The sequence below is a fragment of the Nematostella vectensis genome, chromosome 15 (assembly GCF_932526225.1).
Source record: "Nematostella vectensis chromosome 15, jaNemVect1.1, whole genome shotgun sequence".
NCBI lineage: Eukaryota > Metazoa > Cnidaria > Anthozoa > Actiniaria > Edwardsiidae > Nematostella > Nematostella vectensis.
Window position 1 is genome coordinate 1,652,766 of NC_064048.1, and position 20,651 is coordinate 1,673,416.

The window sequence follows — 20,651 nt, forward strand, 5'->3', positions numbered from 1 at the left end:
CATCCGATCAAGTGATTCTAAACTCTTGTTATTAATTTCCCTTTCCGATTCTAGAATCAAATGCGCCAGGTCCCTCTTCGTCTCTCTCATCGCCTGCATTAACTCTCCACTTGTACGATGTTCCATCACGTGTTTCATGCTCACCACGACACTTTCTTCTTTATTCTTCATTAACTCTCCACTTGTACGATGTTCCATCACGTGTTTCATGCTCACCACGACACTTTCTTCTTTATTCTTCATTAACTCTCCACTTGTACGATGTTCCATCACGTGTTTCATGCTCACCACGACACTTTCTTCTTTATTCTTCATTAACTCTCCACTTGTACGATGTTCCATCACGTGTTTCATGCTCACCACGACACTTTCTTCTTCATTCTCTTCTAGTAAAGTCTCATAGCTTTTCACTGGCAAATTAGCCGTCATTTCGGAGAGTTCTTGAGAAAGAAGCATTGCACCCCTTGAAGTCCTTCGAATCGTCATATCAATCTCTGCCATCTTGACAAATGACTGCGCTAGATTGTGGCCGCTTGGATACGAAAGAAAACTTTTACTTCACACAATGATATAGCTACTCAAATATGCAGAAAATGTTTCCGCATTAGTACTAATTTGCGGCATACTAACACAGGAACTATTTCTTGTACCTACATAACTTACAAACTTGTTAATTTTATTGCAGTGTTTGAAAAGTGAAAAAAAAAAACATTTTCGTTTGAAATGAAAAGAAGTTGATATTAGAAATCAATCTTTCTATGAAAATGATATTTTGTTTTTAATTACTTCGGTTAACAAATAAATGCGGTTTTCTGTCATGAATAACTTGTTTAGGGTGCTAAACGTTTTATGTTATGTTTTTTGTTTTTTACAAAGAAATCAATAAAACAGTCAGCAGAGCATGTAAGCTTCTCTTAAATTTCAATAATTAAAATGCTCTAGGCCGGTTCTCGCTAGGGCATAAGTGCACATAAGTCCTCTAAGGACAACGAGATAAAAATAAAATATATAAAAAAAAAGATCGAAAAAAACAATTTCGACGAGGTTGGAATGGAATTAGCAAAATATTAGGGTCTGATGAAAATAAACTAAAACATTATTTCTACAGTTACGAACTTAGTTTAGAGGAGTTTAAAGGGAAAACGCATCCTGAATTGACCGTGTTCGCGTCGTTCTTTTGTGGAAAGCGGCTGAATATCCGACATAACGCATTTTCACGTACTGCTTTTCTCTAATAAACTGCAGCGCGAAGCGGCGACGGCAGTCAAAGAGCAGATTTGAAATGCACTCTGAAATGGATTACGTCTGATGAATTTCGGCCGTTTTCCTTCAAACTACAAGTGAAAATTGAAAGTTTCCCTGTCCAGCGCGGACGGGAACGTGTGCGCTGAAAACCAAACTATCATTGTTTGTGGTGATAAATAAGCCTTGGACCTTATTTATACTTTTTTAGATAATAAAACAAGTCACCTTGATCGAATCTAGGTTAGAATAGCGCTAAGCATGAAAGCTTTTTGTGTGTCATGTTTTCCCTGCTGTCGCCGTTCGCAACTCAAGGGCGTAAAAGCAGAGGGGCTGTTTTGCTGTGGGGAGAGGGGGGCTTAGTACGCAGGCGGGGGTATGCGCTTCACCTGGCCCAATCCTAGGTACGTGGATTGGTGGATTGGTGATTGGTGATTGGTGGATTGGTGGATTGGTGGATTGGTGGATTGGTGGATTGGTGGATTGGTGGATTGGTTGATTGGTGGATTGGTGGATTGGTGGATTGGTGGATTGGTGTCGCACGCAAGTACAAGCATTAAGCTGATCCACGTGCAAAGGAAGCGAAAAGGAAGATGTTTACCGCGCGGTCGAGACCCGAAAGAGTAGCAGGCAAAGAAGGAAGGGACACAGGTAGCCCAAGCTCTTTATTTGTCCCTATTGATATTTGTGGTAGGACGAAGCTAACCCATTTTGTTCACCCTCCGTATCAGCTTATTTCACTTATATTCGTGTGATTCCAAACAGCTAAGCCAATAATGTTCCCACTTCTCGGCCTCCGTTTCCTTCGCTAAATAATGTAACTACTATAAAATCCTATAAAAGGTTAATTATGGAGTGTTTATTAACTACCTTGAGGGGGAGATGGAAGATATTGGGGGAGGGGGGGGAAGGGAGGATCCTAAAAAAAGCCTCCTAAGAAGGGGCCTCTGGATTTTTTTCTACTTTTTACATTGAATGGGGGGGGGAGGGTATTTATTTACTTTATATGCTTCCAGCATTATTTGGTAGAAATACTATAAGGCACATTTTTATTTGAATATGCTCACTTATATTTTAATATTTAAAAATACAGCTGTTGCCTGTCCTATTCGCGCCTATAACGCACATGAGGCCTTTGATTATATAGCTATGCATAAATATTTACCATCTGTACGATGTTTTGGATTCTGCGCGAAACTTAACACGCAACATGATTCATTGATTTGGGATTTTTTCACGCTAGAGCGTCAAAAGTGACGTTTTGTCCAATTCTATAAGAAGGTTATGTTAATGTATACTTGTACTAATACACAGCCTAATAGGGGAAAGTCCCGAAAAGTCGCAAAAATGTGGCTCTAAATGTTAATTATTCAGGATGTTTACCTACGAAAACAACAACATTATTGAGTAAAATGTCGTCCCCTCAGTATATTCGCTCATAGACAAAATACCTCCGAACTGATTCCCTTCAAGATAATACGAATTAATTGGTTTAAGTTATTTTTATCTGTTGCTTAGTGATATCAATCTAACACTCAGCCAGGTCTCCTTTTCATTTTTAAACTCATATTTTATTAACTATAATTTTAGCAGCATTATGGAAACAACAATTTTTAAATCAGTTTCTCTTCTTAAAAAAGTAAAGACGTGACCGCAAATTCTACCAGCATCCATTAAATGAGAGACTATTGAAACTAAATCATAAAGAAATCCGTTATGTTTCCCTTTATTTCTTATGATCTAAGAAATTTCATGTAAAGGAGATTGTTTACATTTATACTCAAGCAGCAAAAATACAACTCTCGCCGAGTTTGAATTTTAGAACTCCTAACGACACTAAAAGACTCAATCACAATATCGCAAATAGGGAAAAGAGAAAGAAAAACATCGAAAACCCTTTGGTAATACTTATTTTAACCCACTATTAATCTGGATATATCAAAGGATTTACTTATTTGCGTCATAGAAGATTTGATTGATTTTGAAGTAGATTTCTGCATAGCTTCAGGATCTTCATACTTTGTAAACAACTCGAGTCGAAAACTTTCAGCGGGGGTGAGTCCGAATTTGACAGAAGTTGCATTTTCTGAGACCCCAGGATCTCTCCCTCAAGTGTCTGATAGACTCAGGGTTTGGTTCAGTAATGAAGGACTCGCCTGGTGATGAAGAAATTTCTTGCGCATCAATGGATGAAAATGGACTCAGGAGGAGAAAGACCGGGTAATAGCTTTATACTAAATGGGAGTAGCTATCACTGCAAATGAAGGAAACTATTCTGCGGAGAACAATTTGAGGAAAATGATGCGTTTGAAAATGTAAAATTTGATGATTTTACTGGTGAGACTTTTAGGGAGAAAGAGGTAATCGAGTTAGGTGATGAAAATATTATAACAGAAACTGGGTACGTTGGTGTCCTTACAAGTGAGAACAATACATCCAAAGAAGACACACAACGTGACACGAAAGACGACAATGATTATATTGATTATCTGGCAAATATTCTTTCAACAACGGGGTTCTCAAGCCCACATTATCTAGACAGATCGAAAACAAGTTCAACTCGCCTATCACAAGATGTTAGCGGTAAGGAAATATCTCTTCGCCACACCACAGAAACAATACTGTTAGAGTAACAAATAAGATAAATGCTGTTGATGTATTAAAAGGATCTGAGCTGTTATCGAGACAGGAGATAGCAAACATCGTAAGCGGACCCATGGAGAACATGGAATTAGATAATAGTTTATCAGGATTTAAAATAAGTGGATTGTCTGATAAAAAAGGCCTCATGCAAAGCACATCAGTGGGTAGGAGGAGTAGTTATGAACAGATAGCGTGTAGCAACGCTAGAAATCGAGAGACGGACACCAAGCAAGGCAATGGTGAACGACTAACAAGTGATACGGAAGGTATAAGAGTTAAAGAGACGGGTGTTGAGCAACGTAATAGTGAAAGTGTAGCAATCGAAATTGATAGTGTAAGACTTCCAGAAGAGAAGCTGCAAGTCAATGATGAGCAGATAGTGGTTGACATCGCTAAAATTCAAGTAACGGGCATCGGGCAAGTAAACACTAAAGAAAAAATTATTGCTGAAAGTGCTGGAGTTCAAGAGACGTCCATTAAGCAAGGTATATGTGAAAGAATTACAAATTATACTGATACTTCTAGCCTCCGATTAGAGAAAGGCGAAGCACAAGTTAAAAAAGGGGTTTCTATAGCAGGGCTTGGTGAGACCGAGTTAACGTTACTAGAAGACGGGGAGAACGCTGAATCAGAAACTAAGGAATCTAAAATTTCTAGAAGTCCGATAAGTATATCTGTTCCTGTAAAAGTCGGAGATGAAAAAACAAAGGGATATGTTTACAACGTTTTAAAAAAAGAAATAAGCAATAATTCAGAAAGTGACTACAGTGTCATCAATAGAAGTAAAACGATACCATTGCTGAAGAAAGGCAATTTCCATATTACAAAATTTCCTAAAAGATCCTGGCGAGCTATAATGACAAGTAAAAAGGATGGTTTTTTAGAGCTAAAGACCTCAACACCTCAAGAGGATAGGGAAGACGAGGAGGGCAGGCGACAGAATGAGAATCAAAGGGAAGGCAAAATGGCAAAACACACACGGAGATTATCCATTGCAAGGCTGCAAGCGCAATTGAAACTTCGAACACAGAAGTTTGAAAATAAAAGACTAAATTTGCCGGGTTTTGGAGAGGACAGAAATGAGCTATCCGATGAGCAAACATCGATATCACTTAGTGACTACGACGCGTTCTCACGAAGGCCGTCGGCATTACCTTCACCGGTGCGCCATGCGTCAATAGACAGTCAAAGCTCCAATGTACCCTTCATGACGGAGGACTTATTTAAATATTACGAGCGCAAAAACTTGGGCCAACAGAAAGAGATAAAGAAAAAATTCCGTGCGAGCATAGCAGAAGCCAAGAAGACGTTACTTGAAGCAAGGATCCTGGCCCAAGAACAGACAGCAGCGAAGAGATTCGAGGAAGCTTCCAGAAAACATCGAAGTCTCCAGCGATTACGTGCAGCCAGGAGAGACGAAGAGTCCACCTCACCAGGAGCGGAGATTAAATCCCAAAAACATGTCCTCCGGACACAGAGGTTCAAGCAGGAGACACTTACAGCTGAGATGAGCAAGAAGAATCAACAGGAGATGCGTGAGGTTCGTAAGGTCCAGTCGGAGATGGATAGAGCCAAAGCCAAGCGATTACAGACGCTGATCAAGCTACAGACTAATGTGCACGAGCTGGTCAAGACCGAGGCGTCTACTGTCGACCCAAACATCAAGGTAACCCCGGATTTTCCCTTAAAGAAGGATCTACGTAACAAAAGACGCGGACCAGTTTTAAGTCGTTATTCCCTCTAGACTATGTGAAATGTAGAGCTCCGTAAATATAGAAAGAACCGTAGACAAACTAAAGATCATCTGTAAGTGGAAAAGAATTGGGCAACGTAAGTGCAGAGCTCATCGATAATTGTGGAAAAAAACTGTATGAAATGCTTTAGAAAATGCTTTAGAAAATCTTACTTATCTGCCCAGTTTTCAGAGTAGACTGAAAATTTAGTTATTTTGTATTTTTGATGCTTTTTTATACATTTCGAACGATTCTTTTTTCTTTCTTGTTATGGAGCTCTTCACTCAACTGGGAAAGATTACTTACAACAGGCATGCGCCTTTAATACCGCAGGTCCTTGTTTAACATGTGTTCGCGAAATGAATAGATAAGAATATTTAACAACTGTGCTATTGCGTTTATTCGTATACGCCACCCTCAAATATAATTGTAGCACTTGGAATAAGTATTGAATATATGCCGCCTTCTAATGTTCAAATGAAAAACACACTCTGCACCCAATAACCAATTGTTAAAACAAAACAAAAAAGCTATAATCAGACTTAAATAGCTCGTCCGCAACATGACCATTGCGTTCACTATGGCCAGGGCCGGGTTCCTCGCTAAATGCCCTTTTTATCCAATCAAATGTCAAAATAGCCTTTTTTATTTCTGGGTTAGTGCTAACCTGCTTTCTAGAAGCCGGCCCCTGGGTATTAGATGCTTAGGACGGAATGCATCTCTGCCCTCGTCATTGCTAAAATATTTCTAATGGCAGGCAGTCGACAAGTCATTGTTGACTTATTTACATGACAGAGAGTGCATCGTATTTTCAAAGGACGAAGAAATAGTAAATACAATGCCGGTCCATTCTTTTGGGTGAGGTGGGGATACCAGTGCTGTAAATTCCAGTTTGACATTTCACCTGGTTATTAAATGCAGGTAAAGCTTCGAAAGAGAAAAGACTCAGAGCGCATCGAAAGATACGAGGTGGAATGTCTAATCTCTGAGCTCAGATGTCTCAATCTTCACGACTACGCCAAACATCTATTACAAACGCTACGGAACAAGGATGAGATGGAGGTTAACCTGAGGGAGGAACTGAGAAACGAGCGGAAGCGAATGGCGGACTTGGCAAAAAAACAGAAGCAGGAGGAGCAAGAAAGGCTAAGAGAGGAGGAGAGGCAGAGAAAGCTGCAGGAGAAAGAGCGGCTTGCTAGAGAGAAGCGAGAAAGGTGAGCAAACGCCACAAGGGAATTGAAAGCTGAAACTACGACTGCGACGGTGAACGGACAGAGCAAAAAATGGCAAGTTTTCCCAAAAATAAGGTCTGGTTAACTTCGGTAAGCTTGAATTTTTGCAAAGAGGTTCCTTATGTTATGTAAACCAACATATCAAAAAGTGTATTTTTTCTAATGGATTCGTCTTCGAGATATGAGACTTGAAGTGCAATTTTCAAATGTTCAAAGTATAAATTCTCCTCGTTTTTAGGGAGAAGTTGGGCTCTGATCAAAAATAAGCCAACTTTGCTCGCTAATGTCTAAATTTCATATCTTCTAAATTTCTTTACAATTTGGAATTAAGCTTTTGGTCAAAGGAACTCCTTGTATGCGCTTATATATTTAGAATTGGAAAATTTCATGCCATTTTTTTGCTCTGTCCGGTGAACGTGACCAAAAAAGCGAAAAAAAAACTAGTTTCGATAAAAATCACTCGTTATTGTAGTCCCAACAAAGTATAGACAAACCTGGTTTATACAAACCTAGAACCCTATTTCGAACATAGCGAATGATAGTTGGATCTCATTGCACACGTTTTTGTAGTTTGGAGGAAAACGGCTGAAATGTCCCAGTGTGTATTTCACGTCTGGTTCTTAGAAATTTGTATGCCGTCGCCGTTCGCGTTGCCATGCGACGCGCGAAACCGTGGCAATCCAGAGAAATTGTAAGAAATTAAGCGTGCGTTAATCATAGGTTTTCATAGACGCGAACTTCGTAAACAGGGGGATTCCTTCGCTCTCTGAAGCATTTTGTTCTCACTCTGGCTGGCTAGCAAGGCTAAGGTCAACCAAAACGTTTCTCGTATCCTAAAGCCGGTGCAAACCGAGCCAGCACCTAGCACCTGCCAGCATTGCTGGCTAATTCTTGCTCGACTGACCACAAGACAAAGGAAATGTCGGAAAGTCCATTTCCCATTTTGACATTTCCTTTGTCTTATAGTCAGTCAAGCGAAAATTCGCCAGCAATGCTGGCAGGTGCTGGCGCAGTTTGCAGGGGGCTTTGACCAAGATTTTGAGCGGTGTAGTTCGTTTACCGATTTAGCGGGCCATTTTCTCTCTGATATCTCTACCTAGCATACAGTGGTATTCAGTTACAGACTTGGTTCTTTTTCAGGGAGGAAGAAGAAAAGAAAAGAAGAAAGGAAGAGGCGGTCAAGCGTAGAGAACACAATATGAAGTTCTGGGATAGTTACACCGAATCCGTCCTGGCGACGGAGATAACTCGATCATTCACCTTCTCATTCCTCCCTGCCCTCAAACAGAACAAAAAGAAAGATAAGGAGGAAGCCCGTGAACTACCTGCGCGCTTAAAAACCGTCGAGTCTAGGTATATGCAATCACGACATCATAACAAATAACATCCCGTCTGATGGGTGTGTGCACAAAATGTGACGCCATGCTTATCTATATTCATATACGACACAAAATGTCTACACATTTCATTGTGTAGCTTGGCAGTGAAAAAAAGGTGAAGAAGTCGTTAATTTCATAAAGTTTGCCCGGGGGGGGGGGACTTCGAGAAAAACAGACAGGGGTGCTCGACAGCAAAATAATTTTTAACCCTAAGGGATAGCACTAAGGGCGTGGTCAACAACAATTCTTACCCCTAAGAGATAGCACATTGGGTGTTGTCGAAGGAATTTTTAACCCTCAGAGAAAGCATTAAAAAACAATGCTCGTTTTAATTGGCTAATGGATCCTGTATTTTTATGTTACCGACAAAAGAGTCGAAAATATTAACCGATTAGTTGACTTGTGGTTTACTGTAAAATACGTTTCGAGCAATTGGGCCACCATTTAGCGTGAGACACCCTAAAAGATAGCAGAATCGGAAAAATCCTCCTCCCCCTGCGTGAAAACCCCTAAAAGATAGAAGAATCGGAAAAATCCTAAACCACCCCCTAAGAGATAGCAGTTGGTAATTATTTTGTACCCTAAAAGATAGGTCGTGCACCCCCGTCTACTTTTCTGGAGAGTCCCCCAGGGAAAGTTTGCCTACAATGATGATGTCCTGGTTCATATTTCAAGCTAACTTCTTCGACAATCGGAATTTAGGTGATTTATATATTATCATCTTTTACAGATCTATTTGTCTTACTTACCACCCAATTCTTTTACAATAGAGAATTTATATAATAATATAAAAATAAAATCCATGAAGCCAGTTTTTCAGTATTGAAGATGGTGATGGAGAAGAAAGCATAGATGGGAGATGAATGCATGTGTGAAAATTGCATGAAATTAATTAAGTGAAGCAAAAAGAAACTATTCCCTAATTCCCTTCTTGTACCCCCTGATTTTTGCACACAGAGTACATGAGTACCGGGTACACAGAGTACATGAGTACAGGGTCACAGAGTACATGAGTACAGTGTACACAGAGTACATGAGTACCGGGTACACAGAGTACATGAGTACAGGGTACGCAGAGTACATGAGTACCGGGTACACAGAGTACATGAGTACCGGGTACACCGAGTACATGAATACAGGGTACACAGAGTACATGAGTACCGGGTACACAGAGTACATGAGTACAGGGTACGCAGAGTACATGAGTACAGGGTACACAGAGTACATGAGTACAGGGTACACAGAGTACATGAGTACAGGGTACACAGAGTACATGAGTACAGGGTACACAGAGTACATGAGTACCGGGTACACAGAGTACATGAGTACAGGGTACACAGAGTACATGTCTATGATATATGAAAAAAGGTATGTACTATTTACCTACTTATGAGCTTTTCTTTTATCAAAACCATCAGACATCATGGTTCATCAGGAAAGCAATCTCCTTTTTCTAGACACACTTCCTGTTCTCCTGTACACAAAAGGGAAAACCCTTAGTTCATGAGGAACACTAAGTCTACAAGGAACTTTTAGATCAGACTTAAAGAATTTAGATCTATTTTTTTTCCTCAAATCCGTCCAAGGAGAAGTGGGGTAACTTCCCCCTAGACCAAAACTGCTAATGGCTTTCACCAATAGGCAACTATAGTGCACGACTGAAAACACAGAAATGGATGTGCTTGTCAAACCAGAGAGCATTAAAAAAAATAAAATCCTTCACACTTAATATGTTGGTTTTTGTTGCTGTTATTTTGCCCCTAAAAGCTGGAATGTGTGTGGATTTGACACCCAAAATATCATGTGATTTCTTTGTGAAAGTCAATTAAAGTTTGGCTTCAAAACAATAGCATTTAAGAATTAATTTAAGCCAATCAGAAATAATTAAAGGGCTTGATCAACTGAGCATGAAGGTACCGTAACCTTATTGGCATGAAGGTACAGAAACCTGAATAGCTAAATGGCAGGATTTCTATAAGAGTTCTTCAAATGAAATTTGATTGGTCAACAATCTGAAAGTTGTTAGCATGGGGAAAATTACTGTGTTCTCATTATAAAACTTTAAATAAGATAAAAATACCAAGAAAATTTTGTAAACATAAAATAGTGACTAAATTATATTTTAGCATCATCATTTATTTCTATGATAAACAATTCTCAAATACCCACCAGTTCAAGCTTTTCACATTACACAGTGTTTCAAATAGTCAACTATAATTTGAACTCCAAAATTGTTTTATCTATCTACCTGTGCAATTTCCCTATCCCGCCTAGGCCTTCAAAGGTTACTGTTTCTCACACCAATAGAGAGGAGTGATATAGGGAAGCTTGTAGTGTGTTAACCCTTTTAGCTCAGGGTTATCATTCAAAATACGACGAATCCTTGCTTCTATATTCTTTCTCTCTCTCTCACTGCATTGTGATATAGCACTCATGCACATTATGGCACAAACAATGTCGTCCTCTGTTCCTTCCTGGGAATTATGTAGATGGTCATCACTACCATGTAAAGTACCAAACAAAGAACTGGACTCAAGAAGTCTTTTCCATTTATTGTCCAGGTTATTAGGGGTGTTGGCACTCTTGAAGTATGGATCAATTACAGCTTGTATTTCACAAACCCATGGGACAGAAAAATCACGTGAATTCCATATCACGCCAAATCTTCCCCTAGGGACCAGTACACGGTGGATTTCGGCCAATGCTTGATTGTTTGCGAAATAGTGAAATGCCTGGGCTGAAATAACCACATCAACACTTTCGTCTGCTAGATCAATCTTTTCAGCAACGCAATGTAGCATTTTGACTTCAGGTAATAACTGCTTGAATAGATCGCACATAGATTCGAGAGGATCGCTCGCTATGACACGAGTATTGGTGATATAATGGTCGTCCAAAGTCTTCAAAATCCCACGTGTAAAAAGGCCTGTCCCCGCCCCTAACTCCAAAATTGTCATCGGTTTGGCATGATCCCTGTCGAAAACACCTAGCTGCTTTAGTAAGTACTCCACACTCTCACGGGTGTATCTTGGTCGGCCTTTCTCGTACAAATTGACGTCCCATTTAGACTGGACTTGAAATTCCTGGGAGGCAGCCGCCATCTTGGGAAGATATTAGAACCCCCACAGGGAACCCAAGCTCGAGTATCGAATATAACTAATAAGTGTTGAACGCTTCTTCATTCGTTTTTTTTTTTTTTTTTTTTACTAAGCAGAAATATCCTTCCTAACTGAATTCTTTTAACTTGAAACAATTCCTATAAAAGTAATCCTATTTTGGAGTTTTGGGATACCTGTGGAAGGGTATGCCGTGCCGTAATGTTTGTTGTCAGGGAGACTATCAGACGCTAACTCAGTTCCTTACATTTTGCGTCAGTCTTTTCTGGATATCTTCGTCATTCACCATGAATCAAATGGAGCATAACGTGAAAATCCACGATTATAAGCGAATGGAGGAGACACGGCCATTCAATCGCACATATTACTGGCTAAACTATTCGCAAAAATACCCGAACTCAGAAACGACGAGGCATATGGAAGAACGATTTCGCTACATACAATGGCCGCGAAATGAAACCTTAGTCGGGATGAAAGACGAAGGAGACAGGATGAAATTCACGAGGAACCAGCAAATTAGCGTTTTACACAATCAACACGAAACTTTGGCTGATGTGGAAGCACACAGGCATGCACATTTGAGACATATACAGACGAATAAACGGGTTGCTAGGGAAGAATTCGACCGAAGTGTCCGTTTAGATAGACCGGGAATCAAAGACAAGATGAGGGGACAGCCACCGCTTTTCAAGATTATCAACAATGCTACTCTTCGAGGGTGAGAGACTCGGAGATTCTAGACATTCCATGTCCACGGCAAACATAAGTATGTGTGTAAAACACAACATTGCATGGCAACACAAATACAACAGAATCTTCTTACCTACTGAGGTAGAGTTTTAAAGTAAGATTTAAATAGCGTATGATAGTCATGCTTGCTTGTGTTATTAACCAGCTAGTTTTATTTATACACTTGTCAGATGAGGGATAAGGAGCTCTCGAGCAAAAAGGGAAGCACAGATCCAAGTCAGATCAAGAAAGAAGGGAGGGGGGGGGGGGGTGAATTAAAGAGTCCAGTAATTTTTTGTTACTCAAAAAGGGGGGTGGATATCAACCCAATCCATGATAAGATAAGTAAGATACAATGTTAAGTATTTGTTCTGTGGGAAAAAGACAATACTCTAATATCAAAACTCTAAATCAGAACTCAGGGAAGCATGGGGATCATAACGTTCTCTTGGAAGACATGAATCTGAAAAACACATTAGTGCAGGTTGGGGGGGAGGGGGGTTCAACTACTAAAATAGAATGAAACATGAGTAATTTCACTTTAAGTTTGTCCATTTAAATGCTCATTAGTTATCAAAAGCCCTTAATTTCTCCAGGCAGGCCTGTACCAGAGAGGGGGCTCATTCGCACCCCCCAAAACCGCAGAAAATCCACTCCCGGTTTGCAATTGACATGCTTTTTTAGACAACACTTTAAAGCATAGGCGTATAAGATAAAATAGGCATTCTAGGTCACTCTGGTATATCATAAATCTATAAGTAACTAATTTGTAGCGAAATTCGATAATAAACGTCCCATGGAGACACTGAAATGGCATTAAAATAACTTGTTCTATCCTAGGTGGTCAGATTTTTATCAAAAACTTCATGCCCTGCACCCACCCCTAGGTCCACTTTTTCTGATTTCCCACCCCTCCAAGAAAAATCATGGGACTACTTTTTATGGTTTATTTTCTTTTATGTTTTATGTTCTGTTGTATTTTCTGTGCTGCATGTGAGAGCCAGTCCCCACCCTGTGGTGGAATAACTACAACATAGAGTATGTGTTTTATAAGCTATTGGTTTATGTATATAACAAGTAAGTCTGGTTATATAAACATGTTTGTTTCCTCACTGCTAAACCACTTCCAATCATGAACTGTATAGCAAATGGACATATACCAGTCTTCCTGCAAGCCCAGGAGCCAAAAAGAATGTTGTTATTCATCTTTCTTGGGACTTGTGCTTGTAGTTCCTGCTATTATTATACCAGTAAGATAAAAATCCTTTGGATTTGGTTTGTCAGGAACGCTCATGAGCCCTGTAGACAGGGCTCATAAGTAGGGGCAATCATCTGTATTATATAAGTGTCACGGCGTTTCTCAGGATCAGGCCATGACACCTATATGATACCAGAATGAGGGGAATTTGAATGCCCTTACTTATGAGTCCCTGCTGAGACAATATTATTGGTATTTTTTCCCAATCTCGGACCATGTGGTGCAATTTCAGAATTTTGCAAGAATAAAAGCTGAAAACGGCAAAAAATACTAATATAAGGAGTGTATTTTAAGAGTAGTTAATAAGCATGTTTGATTGTGAGGTATTATTTCAGAGGAAATTACAATCTGCCTGAGATGGGTTCCCTGTGGTGTTTACAACATGTCTCAATAAAATACGCCCAGAGCAATTTAAAAGCTTGTCAACAACGCTTTTCTTATTATTGTAAGTCCCCTTAGCACGCACAGCTAGCATAAGAGCTTGCTTTCTTCAGGGATTTCCCACGGGAACTTATTTTGCTTCCTACATATAATCTCTGACTAAAGGCTTTGTAAACACGCTAGATGCGAGTGACAATTATTACAAAGGCTGATGTTCCAGCCCTTTTATTTCCGCTTGGACCAGCTGGATAATTTGGTTACAGTTTCTGGTAAATTTGAATTCGATGAATCCGGGCGGTAAAAAAAATAAACAAAAGATACAAGAAGCGAAAAAAAAAAGTACTATAAACAATGCCCTGACAATTTGGGAGAGTAAAGTTACATAGTTAAAGAATTCTTTTCTGGGAAAAAAGAAAAGTCGACCTTCTGAAGGTAGTTTAGGTTAACCCGAGCCTTAAATACCTAAGTCCTACTTTAGTTTTCAGCAGTGGCGTCGCGCCTCACATAGATCTCTTTGTAGAAAACCCCGTACACGACACGATGAACCCAGCATAAAGTAACGGAAACAGCCATCTAGACCAGCGATCGATGACGTCAGAACTTTTGTCTTTGGCGGCGTGCTTGATCATATGCTTGAACTTTTGAAGAATCCCAAAGCGGTCTCGTTTTCTAGGAACGCTTGGCTCAGATTAAGCGGTAAAGGATGACCTCCTGACTGAATGCCTGACCATGTGGTTTGTCCTGAAACAAACAAACAAACAAAAACAAGTAAGTCATTTGAAGTGTAAAAGAGTAAGAACCTGCCACTGTCTTATTTGCAGTTACATACAGTGGAACCTCTATATAACGGACACCCTTGCTTGTCTTATTTACAGTTACATACAGTGGAACCTCTATTTAACGGACACCCTTGCTTGTCTTATTTACAGTTAGATACAGTGGAACCTCTATATAATGTGAACCTTCCGGAAAAATAAAATGCGTTTTATATGTAGATGTCTGCTTAATAAAAGTCCGTTATATAGAAGAGGTTCCTGTAAACCATAGTGGGCTGCTCGTGAACGGGTTGAGGTCTCAGGGTAGCTATGTAAACGGGATTATACATGAGCAGTAGCAACATTCTCACCTTCACAGCCAGTACATCCACCTTCATAGCGTCCTCGGCAGACACGGGTACACTGTGCTTCCGGTCTTTCTTCATGTTACTGTGTATAAGCACTAGGACAAGTTCCAGCGCGCTCGAAAACACAAACACGAACGAGACAATCAGAAATACATCCACTGCTTTGACATAGGATACCTGTGGATATAAAAGTAATGGATGAGTAAATCAAGTGTGACAATACCAACGTAGGGCCGTAGCAGGGGGGGGGCATGGGCAAATATTTCCAAAAATTATAAGCAAACGACCAATAGGAGCGTGGCTGTGTCCCCCCGCCCAATGTTTTCTTAATATTTCTGTAACGCGACCCCAGTAATAAGTAAGGCCACGGGTGGCCTAGTGTATTAGTGCGTTGGCCTATCACGGCTGCGGCCCAGGTTCGAATCCTGGCTGAAACTGGGGATTTTTTCCGGGTTCCTGCCTTGAATTTGTGTCACAAGTGAGTTGAAGTTATTCTCATACGTGTTTCCAGTCTTTTCGGATTAGGGCACTAAAACCGGAGGTCCCGTCTCTTCAAGCTGCACTACACTAACCTGAACCAAAGGGACGTAAAAGAACCACTGGGGACGCAATAAACCCTCTGGCAGTGACCACCCCCAGTGACAGTGCTTACAATGCTTACGAGGGCCATATGTTAGAAAACTGTGAATTCGGTTAATTTGTTACCATGTTAATTTGTTACCATGGTAACCAGTACATGCCTATTTCACGCTGTCGTAACCGAAACTTTCAAATCTTTCAGGGCATTTAAACAATGGGTAGATCTATGCATTGGCCCATTTTATACTATTTTCAACAAGTTTTCTGGGCTCTACACGTGTTATTATAATCCAATTAAAATCAGTTGATAATAATTTAATTCATAGATGGATCATTTTTACATATCCATGCCAAATTTCAAAGCTCTGCTCTAAATATTTATCAAAACAATTGAGATAACAGTCTGCATGTTGTAAGAAATTTGGAGTTTTTAGAAATTAAGCATTAAAGATTTTTAAATCTTTATTAAGATTTATTTATTAAGATTTATTAAGATTTTTAAATCTTTATTATTTAAAGCTTCAGGGTCATGGTTTTAAATGCTCCTGGACCATAGGTAAGCCCCTCTGATTGCTGTTTCTTGTCCTGTTTCCTTTTCTTCACCCTCTCTGTTTCCTTATACTCTGCTGTATAGCCACATTCGGCTGTGTACTTCCCACATGGGATTCCTAAGGCCTCATACAGGTCTATGGTAATTTGGGCTCTTTTATTGAAGTGGGCAATAGCATCATACAGCCCAAACTCCACCATATCCCTCCCAACATACACCTCTTTTGGGACTCTCTGCCATATCATGGCATTCAGTGCCTCATTTTGATTTTGGGTTTTCCCATGTTGGCACATCTCCAGTAGCTCATCACTTTGTAGCTCAACCTTTTAAAAAGTTCCTTTGCCTTTTCAAGAATCTCATTAGGGAGACCTAATCCATGCTTATAGTTAGCATTGCTAAAGCGGCAGGTAGGGCAGTTGTCATGAGGGGGTCGCTTGGTAGTTGATAAACAATGGAAAAGGCTTGCCGTCGCTTCCTATGTCTATTAGTTCGTCTGTAAGTTTTCCTTTTCCACCGAACCCAGGATTGTCTTCTTTTATCTTTCTTAGGCCTGTGCCAACTCTTTTCTGTATATGTCCTACACATTCTCTACCACTTCATACCCATCCATGCTATATGTATCTTTTACTTCATTTTAGCTTTTGTTGTCACCATCTCCACACACCTCTGCGTATTGTATCTCACACTGTGCTTTTCCATAGATCGCTCAAAGATCCTCTTTGTTCCCTTTGACTCCATTGCAGGCCTTGTCATTGGCCTTGCATGTTTTATGGTCGGCCCTTCACAATGTATATTCTCCACTCTCCCCCTGTCAAGACTAGCATGCCGTTGGATTTGCTTGGAAGCTAAGCTCAAAGCCTCTGCATCCAGCACTTTTCCTGTATCCATGAGATAGCAATGGTACAGCCATTTAGGGAGTACCCTCTACGCTGCTATGCCCCATCACAAGATATCGCACAGTTAGCGATATCTTCAGGCTCGCAGGACTTGGATGCTCTGATTTAACTGACAGCATCATTCATACTTTTGTCAGCTATCTCTCGGACTTTCTTGGCAATTGTTAAGGCGTTTTTGCTATAACTCTTGGGGGTTGGAGGCGGCGACAAATTCACGAGAGAGCAAAAGCGATTAGCTCCGCTATGCCCCTTGCCTATAGATGTCATAGCATAGATCAGTCTTGTTCACGTCAAAGCTTATTTATTGTACTTAAGATCTTCGGAATTCATGCTTCCACCCAAAGTTTTCAAATAAAAGCCGCAAACTTGAAGCACATTCCCTCTCTGTCCATGTGCTGTTCCATGAGCGTCAGCCCAAACTGACCACAATCAGCACATCTTACATGACCAAATACATCATCTAAAGAATTTCCATGTCCATAAAGCGGAATCCTGTGATAGAAGGACTCTCCAAACCCTCTTGAAATTCCTCTAGGATAACTTGTGGACTTGACTGGCCAGAAGACATCTTTTTGGAGGAAGTAGAAGCTCCTGGAAGTCCTTTTGTTGACTTGCCACCGCGTTGTTCGGCCGGAGGCGAACCATCGATCTTCTCAGTATTTGCCGTCGCTTTTTCACTCGCTCTAGTGTACTGATTTCCTTTAAATTTTCTCTTTAAACGTTTTACTGACCTATATTTAGGTGCCATTGATAAAAGTATAATATATAGATTTAGGCACTGCCTAAAAGCGGAGCCAGCTTTATTACCCTATTTTCATATTGGGAATCTTTGGGCAGTGACGAATAGAGCTTCTAGACTAGAATTTCTTTTGAGAATGAAAAAAAGAGATCCATAATAACAACATTCACCTCAGTCCATATGCTGTAAAAAGACTAAAGTGCTGTATGCATAATTGTTTGAAATGCACGGTCCAAGCTGGATTTTATTTTATCTCAGCTATTTCTCCCACCGTAATGAAATGCTGGACCTCCTCCCAATCACCACTTCTTTTGCAGCTTAACAAAAAATATTGCTGATATTTTAGTTTTATTTATTAACAGTGCTCTCTGTAGCTTCATTTGATAGACAACTGATACTGAACAGATATTTCCTATTTTACATTTCTATAATCAAATAATCTAACATATATGTGCCTTGCCATGTACAGCATTACTCAGTTTTTTTAGTACAGTCTTGAAGATCAAGAGACTTCAGCAGATGTTTGCGGCAAGAGAGCCCAACATTTTGCACCCAAAAATAACTATGATGAAAATTTTCAGCCATTTTTAAAACACAGTACATGTACAGGTATCAAATTGCTGGAAGTTGCAACTACAAATCTTTGTAAATACAAATATTTCAATTCACTATCTTCTTCCTACTTCAGTCTAACAGCACAGTTATATCATTCTTATATGTTAACCGCAAAATTAAAAGCCCAGACAAAGTTAGCATAGATAAGAAAAGAGAAATCCCATTTGACAGCATCCATTAAGGAGGGGGAGGGCTTCTCCTTAAATAGTCAGACGATGTTGTTTGTCCTATCTTAAGGGTATGAAATTATGCTAACTGCTTTTCCTTAGGGAGTGTTCAAAATGCTTAGAGAAAGAAATTGCTTGACCACATCTAATGTGCTACCTTATGGGGGTAGGAATTACTGACCACACCCAAAGTGTTATCCCTAAGGGTTGAGATCGATCATCCCCTTCTATTTTTATGGGATTCTTTTTGGGTAAATGGGTATGGTAAACAGCAATTTTACCCAATAGCAGATATGGCGAAGATGCAGAAATGTAGGTTCTGAATAAACTTGAATGTATCTGTTTTATAATATCTTAAATGAACAAAGGATGCTGAATAGCGAATCAAATTATTGCTACTCATAAGTAGCTTGAATCCCACAAAAGAATGAAAAAGGAAAAAGAAATTACAGTTTTGTTTATTTTAATTGCTAAAATTTTAGGGCAATATCAACCAAACATCAAAAATACTTTTCCCAGGGGAAGAATGCAGATTGATTGAAAATGAAAAACATGTTTTAAAGGGAAGAAAGGAAAGCTAAATATTTTGCTGAATATGCTGCTCATCATCCATGTCTTCATTCAGTCTCACATCATGGCTTTTGGGTATTAACAGTCCACCTGAATAAAAAAAATCGTTCGTTGTTATTTCAATTTTCTAATTTTCTTAAAACATGAGAACAAACATAGAGGAAAACCAATGGTTAGATTAGTATCCTTACCAAACAGAAACAGACAACAGATCAATATTGGCTTTATATTAGAAAGAAAGAGAGATATTTTGACGTTCTTGTGTTGGGACAAAAACAGCATAGACAGGAGATAACGAAAAGAGCAGGAGATAAAGAAAAGAGAAAGACTTTGCAAGGATGATGGCGAAATGCTTTTTGTTTTTCCTCACACATTTGCCAATAGCAAATAAATAACAATTTGAAAATAAGCTTAATGATACATAGTTTTACCAACACAACTGTGTATACATGAGTCATCAAGGTCGTTCTTACCTGAATTAGATAGATAAGTCTCGATTTGTAGATGTATTTTTCTTATTTGAGGAAAAGTTCCTTTTACGATTATAACAGACCTGGGAAGCCGTTTTAGTGCGCGCAAAAATAGCATCCAATCAGCGTTCAAGAAATTGATCTCTCAGCCAATTAAAAACAAAGTGGAAGCAAGATGAGTGACACCGGGAAAATCAGAGAAGTTGTAAAACGACGAAAATCGTTTTGTTTGAGGATTATTATCAGAAATATTTGCAAACAAAAATAATTACACTTAAAAGGGATATGACAGGAATTACGGAATTACTATTTTGAATTGAAATTTTCGTCCGGAACTCACCTTCACTGTCCATGTTGTTTGCCTTGTGGTGTTCGCTCGTTTAGAGGAACAATTCCGTATTTTAGCTATCGTAAATAAAGTTTTTTTATTTTTGCTCTGTAACATCATAATGAGAATAGTAGTGCAGAGCCTCGACAATTCCCTGATAAATGCTGCTGGTTTTGTAGCCTTTTCCTTAAACTATAAAGTTTTTAACAACCGCACCAAGTGAAGAAGTCGAGCCGATATTCCGAGCTTGTTAGAACATAGCAGTTCCTACAAAGCAGTAGACAGATGTATCCTTCAAATTCTTATTTTCATACGGCCATTTGACTGGATAATTAGTTGCATTTTCTCTATTAAACACTTTTTTTGTCAATTCTTCCCTGCCAGCTTGTGTTCCGTTGATCGTTTGATGTCGAAAGTCAGAATAGGCTTAGTCCTCCCCTGCTGGTCACGTGAGTGGTACAGCCAGCTGACAGCGTGTGACATGACGTCATTGACCACAAATTTTGAGTCGCCTAGTTTATGACCAATTTCTATACCTATGGAGCTCCGCTAAAAAGATATTTGCAAAAGCACAGTATTTGAAGGAGATATGTCAATAAATAGCGAAGCCGATTGTTAGAAAGTGTCAAAAAATTATGAATATGCTGAAAACAGAACAGGGTGACGAGCATGTGCATCACATCCCATGTCTACTGCCGAGTAGCGAGATTCACTCACGATCTTTACAAATATGTTGAAGTTTTGGACATCAATTTTCTGCAGGAAGGCCTTTTTTTCAGGGATGTCTATGCCAGTATGCCATTCGGCTATTTCATGTTGCGTTTCTCAACTTTTAAATCTCTGGGATATGCGAATAAATCAGGTCAAAAAGCCATAACATTCGTGAATTAATAAACTCTGG

At 39.5% G+C, this 20,651-nt stretch overlaps 2 protein-coding genes and 1 long non-coding RNA gene across 3 annotated transcripts; 1 reads left to right on the plus strand and 2 right to left on the minus strand.

The window, feature by feature from the left end:
* The first annotated feature begins 3,236 nt into the window (after window positions 1-3,236).
* Window positions 3,237-9,958, plus strand: LOC5508279 (trichohyalin). Its single transcript, XM_032377047.2, has 3 exons — window positions 3,237-5,551; window positions 6,540-6,832; window positions 7,991-9,958. The coding sequence occupies exons 1-3, from the start codon at window positions 3,959-3,961 to the stop codon at window positions 8,232-8,234; spliced, it is 2,130 nt and encodes a 709-aa protein (XP_032232938.2). The 5' UTR covers window positions 3,237-3,958; the 3' UTR covers window positions 8,235-9,958.
* A 389-nt stretch (window positions 9,959-10,347) lies between these two features.
* Window positions 10,348-11,381, minus strand: LOC5508273 (uncharacterized methyltransferase-like C25B8.10). Its single transcript, XM_001628832.3, has one exon. The coding sequence runs from the start codon at window positions 11,328-11,330 to the stop codon at window positions 10,515-10,517; it is 816 nt and encodes a 271-aa protein (XP_001628882.2). The 5' UTR covers window positions 11,331-11,381; the 3' UTR covers window positions 10,348-10,514.
* Window positions 11,382-17,931: 6,550 nt separating this feature from the next.
* Window positions 17,932-20,183, minus strand: LOC125560771. The gene is made up of 2 exons (XR_007306852.1): window positions 19,763-20,183; window positions 17,932-19,042 (listed from the first exon to the last, which is right to left on the minus strand). It is a non-coding gene; the product is annotated as an uncharacterized LOC125560771 (long non-coding RNA).
* Window positions 20,184-20,651: the final 468 nt, after the last annotated feature.

What these genes read in the sequence shown, in the direction of transcription:
- LOC5508279 (XM_032377047.2), top strand. Translation starts at nt 3,959, where the DNA reads ATGGAGAACATGGAATTAGATAATAGTTTATCAGGATTTAAAATAAGT. An exon ending in CTGTCGACCCAAACATCAAG is followed by an intron (nt 5,552 to 6,539) that starts GTAACCCCGGAT and finishes TATTAAATGCAG; the next exon opens with GTAAAGCTTCGAAAGAGAAA. An exon ending in GCTAGAGAGAAGCGAGAAAG is followed by an intron (nt 6,833 to 7,990) that starts GTGAGCAAACGC and finishes GTTCTTTTTCAG; the next exon opens with GGAGGAAGAAGAAAAGAAAA.
- LOC5508273 (XM_001628832.3), bottom strand. Translation starts at nt 11,330, where the DNA reads ATGGCGGCTGCCTCCCAGGAATTTCAAGTCCAGTCTAAATGGGACGTC.